This window comes from Drosophila rhopaloa, unplaced genomic scaffold, assembly GCF_018152115.1.
Source record: "Drosophila rhopaloa isolate 14029-0021.01 unplaced genomic scaffold, ASM1815211v1 contig_115, whole genome shotgun sequence".
Classification (NCBI taxonomy): Eukaryota; Metazoa; Arthropoda; class Insecta; order Diptera; family Drosophilidae; genus Drosophila; species Drosophila rhopaloa.
Genome location: NW_025334990.1, coordinates 7,313,587 through 7,327,884, shown reverse-complemented (window position 1 = coordinate 7,327,884; position 14,298 = coordinate 7,313,587). Strand labels below are relative to the sequence as shown.

At 40.6% G+C, this 14,298-nt stretch overlaps 4 protein-coding genes across 8 annotated transcripts; 3 read left to right on the top strand and 1 right to left on the bottom strand.

Annotated features, from left to right (window-relative positions):
- Positions 1-185: 185 nt before the first annotated feature.
- On the bottom strand, positions 186-6,174 carry LOC108051825 (NAD kinase). Of its 5 annotated transcripts, none has more exons than XM_017134067.2 (4): positions 5,964-6,174; positions 1,505-1,822; positions 860-1,442; positions 186-798 (listed from the first exon to the last, which is right to left on the bottom strand). In XM_017134067.2, exons 1-4 carry the CDS (start codon positions 6,125-6,127, stop codon positions 511-513), a joined length of 1,353 nt encoding a protein of 450 aa, XP_016989556.1. In that variant the 5' UTR covers positions 6,128-6,174; the 3' UTR covers positions 186-510. The 5 variants fall into 5 exon arrangements, with proteins under 5 accessions (XP_016989556.1, XP_016989555.1, XP_016989553.2 ...); XM_017134066.2 differs by lacking the exon at positions 5,964-6,174 and adding an exon at positions 4,879-5,214; XM_017134064.2 differs by lacking the exon at positions 5,964-6,174 and adding an exon at positions 3,111-4,225.
- A 1,093-nt stretch (positions 6,175-7,267) lies between these two features.
- On the top strand, positions 7,268-9,147 carry LOC108051816 (grpE protein homolog, mitochondrial). Its single transcript, XM_017134044.2, has 3 exons — positions 7,268-7,445; positions 7,550-7,859; positions 8,577-9,147. The coding sequence occupies exons 1-3, from the start codon at positions 7,360-7,362 to the stop codon at positions 8,835-8,837; spliced, it is 657 nt and encodes a 218-aa protein (XP_016989533.1). The 5' UTR covers positions 7,268-7,359; the 3' UTR covers positions 8,838-9,147.
- A 320-nt stretch (positions 9,148-9,467) lies between these two features.
- Positions 9,468-10,708, top strand: LOC108051837. The gene is given in 2 exon segments (XM_017134095.2): positions 9,468-10,226; positions 10,229-10,708. Coding segments are annotated over 2 exon segments (1,134 nt in total). The 5' UTR covers positions 9,468-9,514; the 3' UTR covers positions 10,651-10,708.
- A 1,711-nt stretch (positions 10,709-12,419) lies between these two features.
- Positions 12,420-13,631, top strand: LOC108051820 (L-lactate dehydrogenase B chain). The gene has a single exon (XM_017134049.1). The coding sequence runs from the start codon at positions 12,513-12,515 to the stop codon at positions 13,584-13,586; it is 1,074 nt and encodes a 357-aa protein (XP_016989538.1). The 5' UTR covers positions 12,420-12,512; the 3' UTR covers positions 13,587-13,631.
- The last annotated feature ends 667 nt before the right edge of the window (positions 13,632-14,298 follow it).

Genomic DNA, 14,298 nt, shown 5'->3' with positions numbered 1-14,298 from the left:
GCGAATTACACAAGGCAATGTTAGAGAACGCATTTCAATCAGTTTGCAATCAGCATTAATCTACAGCAGAACTTGACAATGTTTTCTAAATTCTACATAAGCTTCATTTGGTAAAATACAAGCAGAATTTATGTGTATTTAATAGTATTATTTAACAACAGTTTTATAATTAAGTGTGCTTTATTAATTTGTTTTTCAAAGATTCGAGGTTTGTTCTCTTAAACAATTTATTAAGTTTTTACTAGCAGCATTTATATATATCTAGCAGAAATTTACAATATTTCAGCATTACTTAATAGTTTATACCCATTTTAGGAGCTTTGGGATTGCAAGGAGTACAAACTATGAAACTTTTCTGTTACATTTGGCGAAATGTGGTTAACAAATTGTTTTAATTTGATACTTGGAAAATAATCGTAAATTACACACTAAATAAAAAGACTTTCGCAAGGGCAAAGGACAAAGAGTACTACTAACCTACGGCTACGATTAGCAACAGGGACTTACGCACTACACATCATACAATTTCATGTTCTCGATCTCGTCCAGCGTGTCCTCCGATCCGGAAGCCGTGAGATCCGACAGCTCGTCGAGGCACTTCTGCCGCTTGCGCACATTCCAGTGCAGTCCATCGGCGAGGGAGGCAAACCAGTCGGATATCTGATCCTGGGCACAGATGCCGGGCACGGGATAGATGGAGGTGGTCACGCGGAGGCTGTCGCCATGGAAGAGTTCCTGTCGGTTGCGTCCATCGAAGCTCACCCACGAGGTGTTGCGGCTCTCGGGGGAAACTGAGATCTGAATGAGAAATATATGTTACATTAGCTGCGTAATTGAGTACGATGAAGAGGAAACCCACCTTCAGTTCGACCCCTGCTGGCACCACGATAGGTCGGAAGCTCAGCGAATGCGGGCAGATGGGAGTCACCATAATGGCCGGTACGGAGGGATGGATCATGGAGGCACCAGCTGCTGCTGCATATGCTGTGCTTCCCGTGGGCGTAGACACAATCAGACCATCTCCCTGCACCGATGTGATGTACTTGCCGTCCAGGAACAAGTCGATATTGCTGAGATACGGCGAGGGTCCTCGATCGATGACAACCTCGTTAAGTACCAGGATGCTGTTGGACGCCGGTCGAGCGTCTCCATCTGGGTCTACTTCTAGAGTCTTTGCCTCATGCTTCCTATCCGCCCGGCGATGCATCACACAGCGCAGACGACTGCGAAGCGTTAGGGCAGCGTGGCCCTCCAGTACACTGGTCAATTGCTCTTGGAAGTTATCAAAGCGAAAGGGTGTGAGGAAGCCCAGGGAGCCCAAGTGGAAGGCCATAACAGGAGGCACAGATTGCTGGAAGAGCAGGGAGGCGTACAGCAAAGTTCCATCGCCTCCAAGACAGACAATGAAGTCTATCCGATCGGTCAGATCATCGCGGCCATCTCTGCAGAAATAGTGGTTTGAGTTACTCATCTATTTTAATACGTTTTATAATAACACACTCACTTGAATGTCACCAGCTTATCCCGAATGGCCTTGAATCGCACATCCTCGTTGAGTAGCGCATCCTCCAGCACCGCCGACTCCACCCAGACCACCATGCACTTCTCCTCCAGCAGCCATTCCACCAATTGGACAAAGGGCGCCAGAACCGAGGCATCGCTGACCTTCTTGATCACCAGGACGGTGAGAGGTGGCTTGTACCAGGTGAGGCGCTGACTAGCCGGATCCTGGATCTGCATGACCATGGCCGAGTTCTTCATGATGCGTCCACATGGTCCGAATTGCTGGACAGGCGAAGGAGCATTCAAACTGCGAGTGCGCCTGCAAAGAGTGGAATAAATAGGAAAAATTAATAAGGAGAAAGAAAAGTGTTATCTTTAATGACCTAAGTAAATGTCTTTTGTTTTTGGTTCCTGAAGGAGGAGTCAACTCCTGAATGCAATTGTTATTGCAATCATTCATGTCCTCCCACTTGACATTGTTGAACTCCTCGATGCTCAGGGAACTATGAAGCGGAAAAAAGGCAGCAGCCTGCTGCTGTTTAGGTCGCAAGGGAAACATTTTAGAAATTTAAACTTTTATTTAGAACAATCTTTAAGTTTGTTGGCTTGTTTTCTCCACTTTTTCAAGTTGCAGACTAACTTCAACCAACGGTAAATCAACCTTATGCAAATGGCGACAGTAAAAGCAGACGGAGATCAAGAGAAAAACAAGTGAGATGGTATGGGATTCAGGAGAATCGCATTTAATATTCCCCTTCCTGCTTGCATTCGTAAAATCACTGAAAAAAAATGTTTTCCAAGGTAATTCAACCATTACTTAGTTAACTTTTATCTGTGACAAGTTAATATACAATCTTTAACAATTTGTTGTACATATTTTACTATTTTTGCACTCCTATATTAATAATCTTTTAATTACCTCAAAATAGCTAATCTTAACTAAATGGTTAAGAATATTTGATTTCATTGCTGAAATGGTAAACATTTTTAAAATCTGAAGATGTATTTACATCTTGTGAAAGTTCTTAATTAAGATCAACAATTTTATTTTGATATGAACACTATTTATATTTAAGACGAAATGATTGTTTGATGGTTTTAATTCTCAAGCTAACTGGACTTTTTCAAACTAAATTTAAATATCAGATAAAGTACTTGTTTTTAAAATATATACAATTTAACATTTAGGCCTGTTTTATGGTCTTTATAGTAGGATGTATAATTTGAATAATGTCATATAATGTAATAGACAAAAATATGATAACGGAATAAATAAACTGTTACTTCAGTAGTAATCATATTAAAATCTGAATTTGAAAATACAATCTATATGAAATCTCTCTTCAATTATTAATATTTTAATTTGATCTGGATAACAGTTATGTTCAAGTCGAGATGATTATAGGTAGAGGGATAACAATAAGAAAAGGGAATTCCCAATTTAAGATCTTAATTAAGACTTTTAAGTTGAGTTATGATGGCCATATTTTTTCCTGTGCACTTTCAAGTGCACTTCTTGCGCCATCGTGCAGCTGATTTGGATTACAAATCCAGCTTTTCGCAAGCAATCTTATCGCTAGAAGGTTTTCAGCTGGTTATCCACTTACGGCCAGGTGCCGGATCGTCTGCGTTGCCCACCTGATGCCGATCCACTGCCATTGGCATTATCCCTGGCCCGACCCCGCTCCACACCACTCCCCTTCTGATCCGGCTGCACCTTCCTCTGCAGACTCCGCTCCAGACAGTAACGGGTCATGGGACTGAAGCCGTCGTGGTGGTGGTCGTAAATATGCTGGCCATTGGGCAATCCGTAGTGCCAGCGCTGCTCCAAGCGATTCTCGTGCAAGGTGGCCAAATCAATGTCCGAGAGGCAGGCCATTATGACGGCAACTTCACTTTTCGGGCTCAAAAATCGCTGACAAACTAGTCAAAACGTAACTTTGGACTGCAGTTTCGTACACTTGGATTTTTGGAATGCAGTCAGACCGCATTGTTTTGGCCAGCACAAAAGGGACCAAGGTTAGTTTTGTTTTCACAACAAATTTTCGTTTCAAAAATAACACGCCCACGCACTTTTGATCGATGAGGCGAGTAAATATGGGCCCAGAAATGTGTCAACGTAAAAGAGAAAGTCTTTTTAACGGGCGTAAAGGGGACAGAAACTGGTAATTAGAAATGCATTAAGCCGACGGTGTGCGTAAAGGAAAAGACTCTGTTGTTTGTTGACTTTGGCTTTTCGTCAAAGAAGAGATAATTTTCCACCGAGTTTCCACTTAATTACTACGCACAGCTGGCCGGAAAATTATAGGCAATAAAACGTTGGAGGGCTCTGAAATTGTCAACCGGGCGATCGCGTGTGCGAGCGACAACTGAGCAGCCGAGTTGACAAGGTTGGTCCGATGGGGTCTGGGTTTTTCACTCTTGGCCGTTAAGAGTTCCCCAATTCCAGAGCCATTTAAAACAGCGCAGGCGCGAAGGCCTCGGCGTTTAATTAAGAGTTCAATTGATAATATTGTAGATATCACAACGAATCAATTGCCAAAATTAGAGCACTTTGTGGATCCAAAAACGCTTTTCAATTTCTTTCGCTTAAATTGAATCAACAATCCCATTTGGAGGAGGGGTCGGGTTCAAGATGGTGCATTCAACTTAGATAAGAAAATACGTAAATTGTGTGAAAAAAGGTACAGTTATGGTTAAAAACCCTTTGGTCCGTTTTCTTGTCTTTATGGTAAGCTTAACATATTTTTAGCTTACAGGCGGATGGTTTTAAATTTGTTTAAACTATATTTTCAAAGCTTGTGATTAATATTTTTTCTATTTTAAATTTAGTTGATTTTTGAGAAAGCCAATTCGGTTTTAGAATTAAAACTAATAGCTTTGTAGTTTTTGTGTTAGAACCAATAGATGTTGTTTATTTTTTTTTATTTTACCAAGATTGGTAAAAGTGAATTTAAAATTTTTCAAAAAATATTCACTGTAACGGTATTTAAATTTAATGATATGAAAAAAACAACATAAATAAATAAAGATAAATATGCAAAGAACAATTCAAAAAGAATAAATAAAATTGAAAGAACTAAATAAAATTGTATAAAAAAGATTAATTCGTATTGATTACCAATATGATATATATAACTTTGGAATTTTGTAGGTTAATTTAAATCTTGTCTATAACTTATACTTAATGAGAGGGGATATGTACAGCTATCTAATGCACTAAAAATTCTTTCTCCATATAAATTCGTTTAAATACGGTTTAAAACATCGATGACCTATTCTTGTGTCCTCCACTGTGGTTGCATGAGAGATGGGAGTCCGGAGGAAGGTGCAAGCTGCATGCATGTAAATACGGGCAGGTGATTAGGACCTTACCACCACCAGCTGCTGGTCATGAGGCCGTCGCCCAATCCCGGCGCCGAGGTGGATGCAGTTGCTCCATCCGCCGTTCCCGTGGCATTCAACAGATGACCCCCATCCGCGATTGCGTCCTTTTTGCTGCACGGAAGCGGCTGGCCATCGGAGGAGTTCATGTCCACCGGTGCGGGCATCTATCTGTTGCGACTCTTCTTTCCAGGAAAGATCAGGGCCACATATGAGCCCTTTCAGCAGGAACCTGTCTCTGCGATGGTTGTTTATATGCAGCACACGGCACGGAAATTTAACGAATTTTTTAATGCAAATAAACTGCGCAAAGTGGTTGCTAGAGCTGTCAATAAATCGATGGACGTATCGATACTATCGATTGTTTCTATCATTGCAAAAACATGGCGCGAATTTTCAAAATCCCAACGCTTTCTTACGTCATACGCAAAAGTATTCGTCATTCATAATTATTTTCGACAAAGGAATACTTTTGACAATGCAAATTAGTTAGGCACGTGAAAACAATGTTTATTTTTAGGCTAATTTGTACGTGTTTTAAGTGCTTTTAAAATCACGAACAAAAGTTTGTTTGCATTTGTTTATTTTTAGAACCACTTATAAACAAAATACAAATTTTTGCTGACGAACCCGTGGTGAAATTGTATTAATTAATTTTAAGTATTAAAATGATTATTAAAAATTATATCTAAAGTTTCAAGAAATAAATCCATCATATTTAATGGAAGCGTTGTTAGGTAGTTTTGTTATTTTCAACTAAAAAAACACTGTTGATTGTTATAATAAAGTTTATATTACATTTATACTAAAAACAAGAATACTTTCAATATAACGCTAATATAAACAACGAAATATATCCGTAATATCAAATAGCAATTTAAAGCAAAAACAACATTCAATGGTTTCTGCCTTTAAAAAGTAATTTCACAAGTAGTCCACAATTAGTCACTTGAGAAATTTCTTGTTAAGTGCAAACACCATTGCATTAATGGGTATTCCTAGGCAAATCATTATTTAGCAACAAAAAACACAAGTGAAATTGCAAATCTTAATTTTAGAACTTATTGTGAACTCACCTAAATTGTTTGCGCCTTTCGCTCAAATCCAGGACCCTCCTCAAGGGTCTGGGTGAGTCCCCCGGTGATGTGGCTGTGGCTCCATCGTTCTCCTCCTCCAAGGAACTGCACACCGAATTGTTGGCCACTATTTGGCGGGCCAGTTCCAGATCCTCTTCGCGCATTTTCGTTTTAAGTTAAAGCCGAGACTCCACGACAACCTCGCTGTTCCGGTGGCGAGATCCAACTAAGTGACTGGCCATGCCTCGTTTTCCAAAATATATACAATGCATGCGCATATGTAATACTTGGGCGAGTGGAAAAGTAAGTTGTTGAACAGATGCTGTGCCCGCCCCACTCGTACTTTGAATTCATTAAGAGCCTCCCGATATTTACATTTCCAGAGCAACTTTTCGAGCGGTCCATATTTTGACGGCCCCGGGGCGTGGCAGATCGGGGCTGATCGATTTATAAGCTATGCGTGGATTAATAGCCGGTGGCGCGTTCTTAATAATATGTGTCCGAAGGTAGCGCCAAGAAAATAGGCCCATTTTTGCATTAACACCGTTCGCTGAATTTTTAAATTTGTATGATATACATTTTTATTATTTAAATATTCCGTTGCTCTTTTTTATATAAGAAATATTTGTTTATTTAAATATACTTTTTACGAACAAGGTGAACTCTAATATATGCAGGTCTTCGGGAAGGAATTTAAGGTATCCAATTTATCAGTAAGCACTGGCCATGTATTTAGGGATTCAACCATATTTTTTTTGGCAAAAGTGCTTAAAGCTTTTATTTTAATAGGAAACTTCCGGGTTGTACAAAATAACACGTCATTTTTGGGAAAGGTCCGGGTTTTGCTGGTGCAAGGCAAGACATATGTTATGTTATAGAAATGTTAATATGTTAAGTTTTTTAATACAAAAATAAAAGTTTTACAATAACTTAAGTTTACTGTTGGCAATTTATAACTCCATTGACATAATCAAAGTTTTTTATGTGGTGTTAAGTATCTTCTTCGGATGTTTAAGGGGAATTGTAAATTTATTAACACCAACAGAATAATATTTGACATGTAACTAACCTCATTCGACACAATAATTCTACATCCGCAATACGGTCAATGGTTTTTTATGACTCAAAAACTCAAATTACCCTAAAGTTCTTTGTTGTTATGGTTAATTCTTTTTATAAATTGGATATGCTTGATTTAGTCTATCAGTTTCATTGAATGAGTTAAGTACTTTTTAAATTCATAACTTCGCGCTTTTCGGGCTATCGAATATCGATTGTATTGAATAAACATAGATTTTTGTTCCACCTCTAATTTTTGTTCCAGCTCTAAAGCCGACGATTCTACGTCAAAAGCTAAGGAAATAAGTTTATTTAACGACAAAAAAAGGGATTTACAATGGCAGCCAAGGCAGCGTTACCCTTGCAGATGTTTGGACGGCGTCTCGTCCAGCTGAGGTCATCGGTCACCGCGCAGAATATGAGGTAAATCCGCCCGCATTGCTTCCTCTTTTCTGTGACGTAATGAGGGCGCACGCTTGTCGGCAATCGCACGTAATTGTAACACTACCCACTTATCACCTCCCCAGCGCCTTGCGATTGTACAGTACAGAAAAACAGCCGGAAGAAGCGTCGGCGGCAGGAGCAGCTGAGCCCAAGACCCCCGCATCCTCGCCAGAACTGGAGAAACTGACCAAGGACCTGGCCGCCGCCAAGGAGCAGAATGCCGAGCTTCTGGACAAGTACAAGCGATCCCTCGCCGACAGCGAGAACATGCGCAACCGACTGAACAAACAGATCAGCGACGCCAAGATCTTCGGCATCCAGAGCTTCTGCAAGGACCTGCTCGAGGTGGCGGACACCCTGGGACATGCCACACAGGCGGTGCCCAAGGATAAGGTGGGCTTTATCAGCTAGGAACCTTCACATATCTCATTAGGACTCAATTTGGACAAGTGTGCAAATTGGTCCCATATCAATGTTAGGTTCTAAATGCCATTCAGGTTGAGATAAGAAATCGCACTTATTCAATTCGATTGCTCATTGTTAGTTTTTCTTTATAAGCTTTTCTAGATCACGTTTCCGATTTAGTTTTATTGTATCGAATTAAGACCATTTAGGATCTTTAATTTCACATTTATTTCTCACCAGTAATTATAAAAGAGATATTAGATATACTCGGGCTAAACTGCATTGCCTTTTACATTAGTCGCTATTATATTCTTAAAAACTTAATTTATTTCTCTTGGGTATATATTTTTTCAAAATATCGTTAGGATTCGGTAGTGTAGCAAACATAAAGCACATACATCAACTTTAATACCTTTTGTAAACTGTTTTAGGCTTCGTTAATGCAAATTAATAGTGAAATATAGCTTAAAAATACAATTATTTTACGTTTAGTTTCTCGATATCTTTCGAGAGGAAGAGAAATTAATGGATTTTGTGAGAGAGATTTAGTGGTTTTCGGCGCATTATATAAATATGTAATTTGGGACTGGGGTTATAATATCAGTCAAATAAATTTAAGAATTCAAATCATATTTGATCGAATTTTAGGTATCATGATTTTGTAATATCTTTGAAAATACCCAACTAACCATTAATTTATTACAGCTTAGCGGGAATGCTGATTTGAAGAACCTTTACGAGGGCCTCACCATGACACGCGCCTCGCTGTTGCAAGTGTTCAAGCGACATGGTTTGGAACCGCTGGACCCCATCAACCAGAAGTTCGACCCCAACCAGCACGAAGCTCTGTTCCAGAAGGAGGACAAGACCGTCGAGGCCAACACCGTGGTGGAGGTCACTAAGCTGGGCTACAAACTACACGAGCGCTGCATACGTCCCGCCTTGGTGGGCGTGTCCAAGTGTTGATAGCGAGGCGGCTGCCCACCGGCATGCAAAATTCCCAGTACTCCCCCTTATCCCCGTTTACATGGTGTCGCTCTCAGTTGTTTGCAATTTGTTTTCTGCTGCAAAATTCATGTACGTCAACCCTGTGTAAATACAACCAATCCTCAAAATGCATCCTTCGGGCAGCGCTTGCGAATTTAGAATTCCTCCTAGTTTCTAAGAGATCTGTGACTGGATTTGATGGCCACAATTTGTACCACATGCGTTGCCATCGAGTGTTCCAATTTAAGGTTTAATTACGATAATAAAAACATGTGTTAGTTTGTTGAAATACATGGATGCTTTCTTTGGTTTTGGGAAACCTCTGGTAATCCTGCTTATTTGGGTCTCCTTCTGTTCTCTTTGATTTTTCCGTTTTTGTTCGCCCTCGAAATTCGAAACCCTCTTGAAAAACCATTTCTTTTGTCAACAAAAACCAGGTAGCGCAGGGTAATCACATTCCTGCTCGTCGCGTAGGTGGAAAATTCAATGGAAAAGCGTAAATTTCTATGACCCAGCAGGTAGTCTTCCATAAATTCAGAGAACACACACAGATGTTTGCTCCATAAAAAGAGATTTCTTCCCGGGTTCAAAGTCTACATCGAAAGGTTTTTGAGTTACCATGGATTAGTTGTCCTTAAACATTCGAAGTGAACAGAATGATTGCCTGTCTAATGCGTTTTCTGTGGTCCTTGGCACTGCTGCAGTGCATCCAGGCTAAAGTGGCGCTGAGACCTCTATTCTACGGCCAAGATAGTGCTGTTATTGTCGACACCTATAGAAAATTCCCACCCAGGCTGGACTCCAAGCTGCAGAATGCCTTGTATTACAACATGCCGGTTTATAAGCTAATCAAGCCTGGTACCACGACGACCACTACAGCTGCTCCTAGTCCAGGCTATCCTGCTGATCTTCTGGACATAGCTCACAACAAACTGGGTCTTAAGGATCTGCCGAGCATTGAGGAGCTGGGCGAGTTAATTGGAACGGATAATGCCGCGGAAACCATAGACTATATTCGTGCTCTCACCGGTACTGATGAGGGTCTGGCCCTGATGAAACAGTATCTGGACACGCTGCGTTATGAGGATGCGGAGGAGAAGGTGGTGGAGGAAAAGGAGGCGGAGGACAAGGAAGACAACGGCGACGACGATAACAGCATGTCTAATGTTAGTTACGATGAGCTGCCCCAGGAGAAGACCATCACCACCACCACAGTAAAGCCCAGTACCGAAGTAAGTCTAGTGCAACGTGTCGGAAACTTCATGAAGCAGTATAGCCTGTGGTCAGGACAGGACACCACTACTACGGCTCGTCCTCCCGTCATCGCTCCTCCAGCTGGTTCTTTCCTGCCCGTTTTTCTGGCTCCCCCAAGGGTTTGAAGCCAATGCGACCTATCTTGGTGAGGCAACCACTGCCATATCACTATCCCATTCCCCTGCGACCTGTTGCGTTGCCCACCGTGAGACCAACTCAGGTGCCCAGCACCACACGTGCACCCAAACCACATCTGAACACACCGAAAGTGCAGGAGGATGCGGAAATCAAATACTCAACCTTGGCGCCGCACATCAAGCACTTTGCCAAGTTGGCCAACATCTCGCCACAGGTTGTGGAACGCTTCCTGGAGGGAAACCCTAAGCTGGCGGAACTGGCCAAGCGGCTGAGCACCCTGGCCCTCAGCCCGGAGCAATCCCAGGCCATTGACTCCCAGGTGCTCAGGGCCGTCCAGAGCGCACTGACCAAGAACGATGATCTCAAGCGACTGATCGAGGCCTCCCAGGCACTTAAATAGTTCAAAAGTTTAACTAGTCTTATTACAATTTCAAAGAAAATAAATTCCTCTAAAATAATTATTTTCCCATTTGCGTTTTATTGTGAAAATATTTCAGATAAACTATCGTTTCTACAAAAATGTAGAGGTACTTTTGATTATTATTTGCAAACAAATCTAAATACGAATTTAAATAGGCTTGTAATATATGTTTCCTAATACAATATTTTAGTCATTGGAAAAGGTTATTATATTTTACAATAAACTTAATAAATTAATGAAGAAACAACCGTGAATTAATTATGAGTACATGCGTAGGTTGTTATATGACCACAATCAATGATCTGTAAAAGGTTATTACCCATTAAAAAGGTAAGGCTAATTGCGGAATGATACCCATTATACAGTGTTGAGCTTGTTACATATAACAATACTTAGAAGGAGATTATTTAACTACCACGAAATATTTATTAAGAAAAATTTCTAAAATACCCCATGGTTAAAATTAAATTCCAACTGTGGCAAGTACCTCAAAACGCAGAGATCTGATCCGAAGATGTAAAATCAACACGTTATTAAATACTACCAAATTTTTCTGGCGTTAATTGCATAACTGAAGCCTATTGTAAATTCGGCCACCGTTTAATATTGTTTTAACGCTTGCAATTTACAAGAGATAATATTTATTTGTCTGTCAATTTATATGAAAAGCCAAGCCTAAGAAAGAGCAAGGCATTTGGTAAGGTTGACGTCTGGATTTCTATATGTCCTTTAAAATAGCACTCAATTACCCTGGAAAATGGAAAAATGAGCGTGCATAGGACAATACAAAGTTTTATTAAATAAATAAAAAACATCTACACTTAAGAGAAAGTTTTAAAGTGTTCAACAACTAAAATGAAATGCCAAGTCAAAAGAAATTAGCAAGCATTTGGTAAGGTTGTCGAAATGATTACTATATGTCCTTTAAAATAGCACTCAATTACCCTGGAAAATGGGCAAATGAGCGTGCATAGGACAACACAAAGTTCTATTAAATAGATGGAGAAATATCTACACTCAAATGAATATATTTTTAATTGTTCAACAACTAAAATGAAATGACGTGCCAAAAGGAATCAGCAAAGCATTTGGTAAGGTTGTCGATATAATTACTCTATGTCCTTTAAAATAGCACTCAATTACCCTGGAAAATGGGCAAATGAGCGTGCATAGGACAACACGTGGTTCTAGAATAAAATTAGAGATAAATATCTCCACGAGAATAAACCGAGTTCGATCGAAGCGAAAAAATCAATGTGCAGTCGGCAGTGAGACCTTAGTTGTTAACCAAAAATAACCCACAATCATCAGGGGTGTATTGTACGAAAATAGTGTTAGGAGTGGTGTTATAAATGTAGCTAAAATATGACAAGAAACGTTAATATTAATTTATCTTAAAAGTATGCTTTAAAATTTAATAAATTATAATTAAGATACAATTTCGAAAAAAAATTATTTTCTGGCAAGTAATATTATTTATTTTTATGCCATTGAGATACGCATTAAATTTTAATTGCATAATATATACATTAATTTTTGTAAGTATGAGATTTGTTTATTCTAAAATTAGAATTATTTATTTTAGCCTAAAAATATGCTTCAGGATTTAAAATTATCTGTTCCGTTGAAAGTAGGTACCTTTCCGATTAAATTTAAAATTAATTAAAGCCGATCTGCTTACAAAATATAGTTTAAAAAATAATCGAACTAGAATGCTTAGAATGCGTATTCCATTTTATAATCTCAGCCATTAAATACCGACTTTTTCGGTTACAAAATTCAAAATTTGGAATATCACCTTTCAGTTTGGCGGTGTATCGTTATTTTAAGATCTGACCACTATGTTTAAGCTGCTGAGTCGACTGAATACTATCAATGCCATGACCCCCAGTTGTAAGCATGCCACCAAGCCACCCGACTCCTCATTCACCAAGCTGATGAAGCCCATGAAGGAGTTTACGCGCGGGAAGATCCCCAAGATCAGTGTGGTGGGCGCTGGGCAGGTGGGCACGGCGATCTGTGCGATGCTGCTGCTCCGTAAACTCACCAAATACCTGGTCGTCCTGGACATCAACTACGAGCTGGCCAAAGCGGAGGCTTTTGACTTCCAGCACGGCTCCGTCTTTTTGGGCGATCCTCGCGTGGTGCCCTGCGGCGATGGTTCCCACTCCAAGGACTCGGATGTGGTTATCATTACGGCCGGGGCAAGGCCCTCTGGTAAGGATCGATCCCGCCTGGACGCGATGCACAAGACCGTGGAAATCCTCAAGGAGGCGGTGCCCAAGCTGGTGGACCTCAGTCCCAAGGCCACCTTCCTGATCGTCTCGAATCCCGCCGATGTGATGACCTACGCCGTGCAGCGGATTGGCAAGCTGCCCCGGCATCGCTGCTTCACCACCGGTTGCCATTTGGAGTCGGCGCGGTTCCGTAATCTCATCGCCGCACGTCTCCGGGTGCCCCCTTCTCAGGTTCAGGGATTCGTGATCGGGGAGCACGGCTCCAGTGCAGTGCCGGTGTGGTCCGCCGTCTCCGTTGGCGGCATCCGGCTGAACGACGTGGTCAAGGACCTGGCCTGTGGCAAGGATCCCGAGAATTGGGCGGAGATCAGTGAGCTGGTCACCACAGTCGGTAGCGCTGTGGGCAAGGTCAAAGGTTACACCAACTGGGCCATCGCCCTCACCTGTGCGGACATCGTGGAGGCGATGTGCAGCGGCAGGGGCAAGATCGCCTCCGTGGGCACCGACATGAAGGGTTTCAATGGCATCAAGGACAACATTGTGCTATCCCTGCCCTGTTTGGTCACAGCCGGAGGCATTAGTCACGTGTTCGAAATGCCCCTCACGGATGTCGAAAAAAAGAAGCTGCACGCCTCTGCTGAGATTCTTCTCGAGGCCCAATGCTCCCTGAAATTTTGAACAATAGATATTCATTTTAATAGTTTCATATGTTTTGTAAATGAACTTAAGTTGAATTCCACTTTAGCCTCGGCAGGATAATATAAACAAAATAAGAGTGAGCGGAAAAGAAATAATATCAAATACTTGAAGCACAAGGGGAAGTAAGATATTTGATAAATACAAAATATTCCGACAACAGTTAGATTCTAAAAACTAAAGGATGAACTTAAAAAGATGAATTTTAAGGTGATGATTGAATAGATGTTGGAATATCTTTCATATTTTTTTGAATGCTCAAAAGTGGGGAAGATTGAATAATGATGGAGTATTAATATAAATATAAGCTAGAGATACACGTATAATCATACAAGATGACCTAAGTATATTGAAAGTAAAGAATGTTACATTATTAAAGTTATCCAGAGAAATATGGACCTAAAATTATACGACTTTCAAAAACTGTGCCTATATGATAGCTTATATATATATCTCGTTGAGGCCCCAGCTAATATATTATTCGTTGAAATAGGTATCCAAAAATAACCACACCCAAATCTCAAGTGGAAAATGAGGAAAAAGAAAGAAGAGAGCGAATAGACAAGCCCTTTGCCCTTTTCACTTTCCTCAAGAGCAAGCGAGACGAACACACATATGTTTTGTAGACAAGCTATAAAAGTGTAAAGATTTAAAGATACTTTTCGGCATTTCTGAGACCCTGTGAATATACATC